This window comes from Orycteropus afer, unplaced genomic scaffold (genome assembly GCF_000298275.1).
Source record: "Orycteropus afer afer isolate SDZICR_OR568_19922 unplaced genomic scaffold, OryAfe1.0 scaffold00008, whole genome shotgun sequence".
In the NCBI taxonomy this organism is placed as follows: Eukaryota; Metazoa; Chordata; class Mammalia; order Tubulidentata; family Orycteropodidae; genus Orycteropus; species Orycteropus afer.
Window position 1 is genome coordinate 15,287,714 of NW_006921595.1, and position 7,867 is coordinate 15,295,580.

At 38.4% G+C, this 7,867-nt stretch overlaps 1 protein-coding gene across 1 annotated transcript in view; it reads right to left on the reverse strand.

Annotated features, from left to right (window-relative positions):
• Window positions 1-7,867, reverse strand: part of DNAH11 (dynein axonemal heavy chain 11) — a 455,361-nt gene that overhangs the window by 401,907 nt on the left and 45,587 nt on the right. The window contains 2 exon segments of the mRNA XM_007946592.1: window positions 5,376-5,543; window positions 7,143-7,376. Of these exon segments, the coding sequence (XP_007944783.1) occupies window positions 5,376-5,543; window positions 7,143-7,376 (402 nt within the window).

Consider the following 7,867-nt stretch of genomic DNA (forward strand, 5'->3'; position numbering starts at 1 on the left):
GGGGTCTTTTGCTCAAGCCACTGATTTGGTAAGAGCAAGGACCCTAACTTAAGTTAGCTAATAAACTTTCCTATTGCTTTTGCATTGTCGTGTGTTGGCATATTCCTCGCCCCAAACAACTCCTTCATAACCTGGGCACAACACCAATAGCTGATGGGGTACCCAGAACACAGGTGTATCTCAATAAATGTTTATTGAAAAAAATGATGTGATGTTATTAGTCAAAAATTATTATAAAAATGTTTCCATATTCTGAAAACTGCCTTTAGTAGTGACTTGGGAAGGCACTGCAGAGTTCTGATTAGAGAAACGTCACATTCTTCGATTCTTCTAGGCATTGTGTGGAGCACCATGTCCACAGGAGTTAAGACAGGAGCAGAGAGAACAGGTCAGGGATAAGTGCAATACTGACATCAGAGATGAAGGTGGCTTGGCTCAAAAATGAGAAGGGGTCTGATCTTAGCATTATTTTCAAGGTTTATCTGATAGAACTAATGTTTGTGGTGAGAAAGATAGAGGAATCACAGATGTCTCAATGGTTGTGGTACAAAGTAGCCCATTATTTGTGCCCTTTAATGAGTTGAGGAAGGCAGAGAGGAATAGATTTGAGGAGAAGGTAAATCAGGGGTTGTGTTGTTTTATGACTTAGGTTGAAAGTTTACAGAGCAACTTAGTTTTCTATTCAACAATTTATACACATTTTGTTACACAACATTAGCTGCAATTTCCTCAGCACAGCAGCATTCTTCACGCTTCCTCCCTGGGTTTCCCATTCCATTCGTCTTTCTTTCCTGCCTCTTTCTTCCTTCTGAGCTGTTATGGGGCAAAATGCTGCCCTTCTGGTCTCATATGGTTGATTAATGTGAGGAGTATGTTCCTCACTAGGTTGATGATCACTACGCCTATCTGTTGTTTGGCAGCAAAGTGATCCCTGGGGCGGGTTCAGTTTCAGGCTCAAAGGGTGTCTTAAGGCCACAGTCTCGGGGATTCCACTACTTTGCATCAGACCATTTTGTCTAGTCTTTTTTGTGATTTTGAGTTTTGTTCTACATTTTTCTCCCATTCTGTCAAGGACCTCCTATAGTCTCAACAGAGCAGTCAGTAGCGATAGCCAGGCACCATCTGGTCCCAGGGTAGTGGAGGCTATGCTAGGCTTTGGAAATGAATTGTCTCTGAAGTCTTTGATTTTCTTCACCCTTCTGTCCTCCAAATGAGGAGAGACAACTAGTTGAATCTTAAGGGGCCACTCACTAGCGTTTAAGATCTCAGTCACTATTCACCATATTAGGGTGTAAAACATCGTCTTTGTGAACTATGTTATGCCAATTGCATTAGTTGTCCCCCAAGACTGTGGTCCTAAGTCCCCAAGCCCAGTGACTCTTTCTCACTGATGTTTGATTATGGCTAAGAAATTTTCCTATCACTGCCCCATTTGCTCTACTGTTGTTGTTGTTGTTGTTGTTATGTGCCGTCGAGTCGGCCCCGACTCATAGCGACCCCTCCTTGGGTTTCCGAGGCAGTATCACTACGGAAGTAGGATTGCCCAACCTTCCTTCCGAGGAGTGGCTGGTGGGTTTGAACTTGTCTGGTTAGCAGGCAAGTGTCTTAGCCACTTTGCTCTACTGTATACATGGATATATTTACAGCATGCAAAAATACGTATGTAAAAAACATCCTCTGCCAAACTTATGCAAGGTTGTGGGTGCAGTCCTGTTTGCCTACCCATACCTATTCAACCTGTATGTCTTCCTACGTATGCACTAGTAGATTACTGCTTATTATTACTGATGTTCCAGGATTATGTATATAGTATTTACCTTGGTTTTCTGTAATTTGTACATATCTTTGCCTTTGTACATATCTTTGCCTTAGTGATATTGTGCTGATCACCAGGAGTTAAGTTTTGAACATGTTAATTTTGAGAAATCTATTAAATATCCAAGTAGAGATGCTGAATAGGTAGTTGAATATATTCTATGTGTTTGGGATTTAAAGTCTTTCTCTACTAAGTATAATGTTAGCTGTAAGCTTTCGATAGGTGCAGTTTATCAAGCTGAAGAAGTTCCCCTCTATTTCTATTTTTCTGAAAAGTTTTTTCTTCTTCTTTATGAATGGGTGCTGAATCTGATAAATACTTTTTTTTCTTTTAATTATGTACTGATTATTAATTATGGCATTCTTTAATCTGTTAATATGATAGATTATACTTACTGATTCTCAAATATCAAACCAGTCTTGCATCCCTAGAAAATACCCTATTTGGTCATGATATAGAATTTTTTTTTTTTTCTATATTGCTGAAGTCTAGTTACTAATAATTTAAGAAATTTTGCATCTGTATTCGTGAGGGATATTGGTCTGTAGTTTTCTTTGTACTATTCTTTGGTATTAGGGAAATTGTTGTTGTTGTTAAGTTATCTCCGACTCATAGAGACCCCTTCTTGGGTTTCTGAGGTGGTATCACCATGGAAGTAGATTGCCCAACTTTTCTTCCAAGGAGTGTGGCTGGTGGGTTCAAACTGCCAACCTTCTGGTTAGCAATCAAGTAAGTGCCTTAGGCACTACGTCACCAGAGCTCCTATTGTTGTTGTTGTTATGTGCCGTCAAGTCGGACCCGACTCATAGCAACCCCTCCTTGGGTTTCTGAGGCAGTATCGCTATGGAAGTAGATTGCCCCATCTTCCTTCCAAGGAGTGACTGGTGGGTTTGAACCGCCAGCCTTCTGGTTAGCAGTCAAGTGCCTTAGGCACTATGCTACCAGAGCTCCCAAGAGCTCCCACTAGGGTAATATTAGTTTCTTTCATAAAGTAAATTGTGAAGTATTCCCTCCTCTTCCATTTTTGGGAAAGACTGTATATAATTGATAAATTATTTTCAAATGTTAGAATTTTTTTTTTAACAAAAGTGTCAGTGTGCATACACTTCTTTTGGAGAAGTTTTTAAATTTAAATTGAAAGGGATTCATTCTTTAATTTACTTGGACATATTTAAACCATTTCTGCAGCAAGGTACAAGAAAGCTTACCTGTCATGTAAGCACTAGGATGTATTCCATAGGGGTTGGGGAACGCACACAGTGGGAAGACAGGCCTGTGCATGTCCATGTGTGAGTATACTACTACACTGGAATTAGTGTGCTAAAATATTGCCTCCTAAAAATCATCCACTATAATTCATCACACTGAGTAAAATGAACTCAACTAACAGCATCAAATGAACAGCTTAGTAAGCAAAGTTATATAATAATTGCAATATTATAAGGCAACAATTAAAAAAAAAAAGCAAATATCTTCAACCTAAATATACAAATTAAGTGACCTTTCAGCAAACTCATGTTTCAATTTTAAGCAAAAGCCAAATACAAGGAGCTTCTAGAATCTCTAAGATAAGACAGTCGACTATATGGATGATGAAGGGGAGCTTCAGGGGCAGATTATTAATGTCTCCAACCCAGACCTATGCATCAGAGGTAAGACTGACCCACCTTATTTGCAAAGTAAAATGGGGCCTAAAAAAAATCTGTCTAAATAAATACTGAGCAGATATATATGGCAAGAGCAAATGAATTTTCTATTCCTAGATGTTTGTGACTGTGTAGACTATGGTAGAAAATGGGGTAAAACTAGGATTTGGGGCATTGCTAAGGTACTGACATTCCTGAGTGATGCTAACAATTAGCATGCTCAGCTACTAACCAAAAGGTTGGAAGTTCATGTCCACCAGAGTCACCTTGGAAGAAAGGCCTTGCAATCTTCAATAAAAACCCACTGACACTGAGTCAATTCTGACTGAAAGCAACCCTGTAAGACAGAGTAAAACTGCCCTCCAGGGTTTACCACTGCACCACAATTAGAAGTTTAAAATAATAATTAAAAATCTATGGAGGAAAGCTCTACTTGGACACAACAGAATTGTCATGAGTCAGAATCAACTCAACAGCAATTAATCCTGGTAGCATAGTGGCATTAAACCCAGACACCTTCTCTAATCCTGGCACTCTTAGCACCTCTTGAGTTTGTGGCTATGAGGAAATCAAGACTCTCCTGCTATGAAATGCACCTAAGAGTCTCATGCAGGCCCTGTCCTCAATCCTTCTTTTCAGTGCTCAGGAGGTTAGGCCACAGCCTCTCCCAAAAGTCTCCTTCAGGGTACATTTGTTGAAAGCCTGCCAAGTAACAGACATCTTACAAGGCTCAGATTATTCATCATCTTGGTCCTAGCTTCCTCCTACTTTCCCACAAATTACAGGGTGTTGGCTTAGCAGAGAGTCCCAAGCAATGGAAGTGTCCTTTACCATTAATTCCCCTTCCCAAGAGTTGACTACTATTCAGAGGAATTAAGTTTTCTAAGGCATCCCAGGGTGGTGCAAACAGTTAAGTGCTCAGCTGCTAACCAAAAGCTAGAAGTTCAAGTCCATTCTCAGAGGTACATTGGAAGAAAGGTTTGGTGATCTACTTCTAAAACAATCAGCCATTGAAACTCTAGGGAGTACAGTTCTACTCTGACACACACAGGATCACCATGAATCACAGTCAACTTGGCAGCAACTGCATCTTTTTTTAGTTTTGTTAACCGTATCCTTAGAAAACTAACATACTCTCCTTGTATATTTTAACTAAATATAAACACAATACTGACTAAATTCACATTCCATGCAAAACAATGAGGACAGGACCGAAATTTTCATTTTTTTGTACCCCAATGTCACTGTTCTTCGCAAACCACAAAAATGAAGCTATTTTTATCCCAGAGCTGCAGGAATATTCCCAGGTAGCTCCCTGGCTACTAACATGCTAGAAGTGACAGAGAACAGAAGAAGCTTAAATCTGCAAGCTTCCTTCTACTTCCCAAGGTCGGAAATATGAAATTATAAATAGCTCCAAAGAATAGCAGTAAAAAATATCAGTGCAACATGCATCTCAATAATATATGTAATGGATGTGGTAAAACTAAATATTCTAATAGACCAAAAAAAAAAACAAGTAATTCAGGAAAAGGCTAAAATATAAAGCAATAAAACTTAAGCGATAGAAAGAGAAGCAACTATAAAAGGCTAAAATAAAACATGCAAGTTACATAGGTATCAGATAATCAGGTCAAAATGAGTCAAGATGGAAAGTTCCTTTTCAATAATATGAACAAGAAACAAATTCAGGCTAAAATCCGCTATTACATTAGAGACAGCTCTAAACTAAAAGTGCAAAGGCCCAAGTCCTAGTTCCTGATTGACCACTAAGTAGCCAAGAGAATTCAGGCAAGTCATTTAATCTCCATAGGTCCTAGAGAGGCTGGACTGGGTGGTACCTATTTTCACTGTGACCTATGGTCCTTTAAACTGATAGAATCCTATGAAATGAAAATGCAAAGGTACATTACCATGTTATTGTAGTCAGATGGGTCATATGTGCTCTGTTTAAAAACTTTACAGAGTTCCATAAACTCTTCACTCATCTTGTAGATTTGTTCATTTAAAATTGCTCCCTTGGTACCACCAAATTCAAGTCGTTCCAGTTTTTCAAATTCCAATACGGTGACAAAAATATCCTTTGTAAAAACATAACACATTAAACCTTGACACCAAATCAAACAGTGAAAGGACATTTCAAAGTTTTAAAGACCAAACATTTTCAAACTTTTAAAAAATTTTGAGTCAATAGGCATTCATATGATTAAAAATATTAATGATTTAATTGAACAAAGTAACTGCCAATTGTTAACATTATACTCCCTTTTTCACATTTACTAAAAATCCTCTTACAGTTCAGGCAACCCCTAACTTACCATAGCTAGGTATACCCACTGCAATTGAGTCGATTCCAATTCATAGTGACTCTGTAGGACAGAGGAGCTCTGGTGGCATAGTGCCTAAGGCATTCGACTGCTGACCAAAAGGCTGGCTGTTTAAACCCACCAGCCACTCCAGAAGGAAGACTGGGCAATCTACCTCCATAGAAATATCGCCTCAGAAACCCAAGGAGGGGTCGCTACGAGTAGGAACCAATTCGATGGCAGTGACTTTGAGTTCTATAGGACAGAGTAGAGCAGACCCCAAGGGTTTCCAAGGCTGTAAATCTTTTCGAAAGCAGAATGCCTCCTCTTCCTCCCGTGGAGCAACTGGTAGGTTGGGACCATCCGACCTCTTGGTTAGCAGGTGAATGTTTTAACCACTGTGCCACCAAAGCTCCTTATTGCAAGATATTTAACTGCCTAATTTTATATCCTTCTAATCCTAAATCATATCCCTCAGGTAATATCCAAAACTGGTATTTTCAGTAGGCTACACTTGACAGTACATCAACTGCCTTATTGAAAGAGAGCTCAAGTGATCGTGATGAATGACTAACATATGACCCATGGAATGTGTGACCCAAGTTGTCCTTCGGCAGGCTGCTAGCATTCAGAAACTTTAAGAGACACTGAAGTGGATTAAGTCATAATGAGAGTTTTCAAAACCTAAAGCCCAAGTTTTGATTGAAATTAGATAAATCTTGTATCAAAGACAAAGCCCAAGCATTCTAGACAGAGTTTGACAAAGGTAAGGCCATATCATCAGTTCAAACTTCTTTAAAAAAAAAAAAAAAACCTTAACCAGTTTATTTTATGAAAGTATGTGTGTATGTGTGTGCGTATTCATTCATATGTGCTTGTACTCACTGTTTTCTAATTTTTAGAATATTTATACAGAGTACATATTAAAATTTTTGTGGATTTCTTAACTTTCATGAATGGTTTTAATAGTATAATATATACAGTTATGAACTAACTGTGATGTTTTATGGCATCAAGTGGGTTTTCAGATACAGAATTCTAATACAAACATATAAAAGAAATTCACTTACAGCTGCCTGATTTACAATTATCTTCCAGGAACTGAGAAAGATGTAAGTCAAGGGACACTAGTATCTAGAGAGAGCCATTTAAACTCAATGTAACAAGAGAATCAAAATGGAATAAAAAAGAAGCCAAATTAAAGCACTTAAAACTATCCTTGTAGCACTGGCTTAGTAACCTCATTAGAATCACTAAGAAAAATGACTTCCCACCTACCAAATGGAATAAAGTATTCCCTGAAACATAAGAAAAGCTGAAAGATTTCTGAAAGCACCTATAATATGAACATATTACAAGTTGGTAAATAAATACCTCAATTTTCTTTAAACGGTTGAGAAACTTGTCAAATTGGCAAAACACTAGGTGAGACTGGAAATCCCATGGTTTCAGTTCTTTGTTTCCTGTGAAATTGCATGCTAATCTTTTCTGATAGTTGACAAAAGAATTTTTGAAAGTATTTAAGATGCGAACAGCAACCTTCACCTTTTCCAGCGAGTCTTCAATTTCTCCCTTCAAAAGGTCCTCCGGTGAAAGGTAAGCTATTGCCTAGGATTGAATTAAAGGAAATGATGATAAAATTACACACACACACACACACCAATTTTTACTGTAACCACCTCTGCTTCAATGAGTCAATTTGAAGTAACAGTGTCTAGAATGAGGCCAGCACTGCTGTGAGGCAGGAAGCATGAATTCTAGAAATTCAATAGGCTTCAATGACACACTTGTATAAGTTTGAATGATCTGCAGGAAGCCCTGTTATTTCTGAATTTATGTATTCTAGCAATGACTAATTCTTTGCTAAGCCCCATACACATGTAGCTGTGTAATTAGACTTTGCAAGGATATTCCTGCAAGCAATTATTCTGTACAACTGTCTTTTTAAACAAAGAAATACACAACCTGGGGATGGGAGAAATCTATCAGACCATGGATTTTTGAAAATATGGTCACCTTACCTGGCAATAAGGAGCCCTGGTGGCACAATGGTTAAGAGTTTGGCTGCTAACCAAAAGGTCAGAGGTTTGAATCCTCTA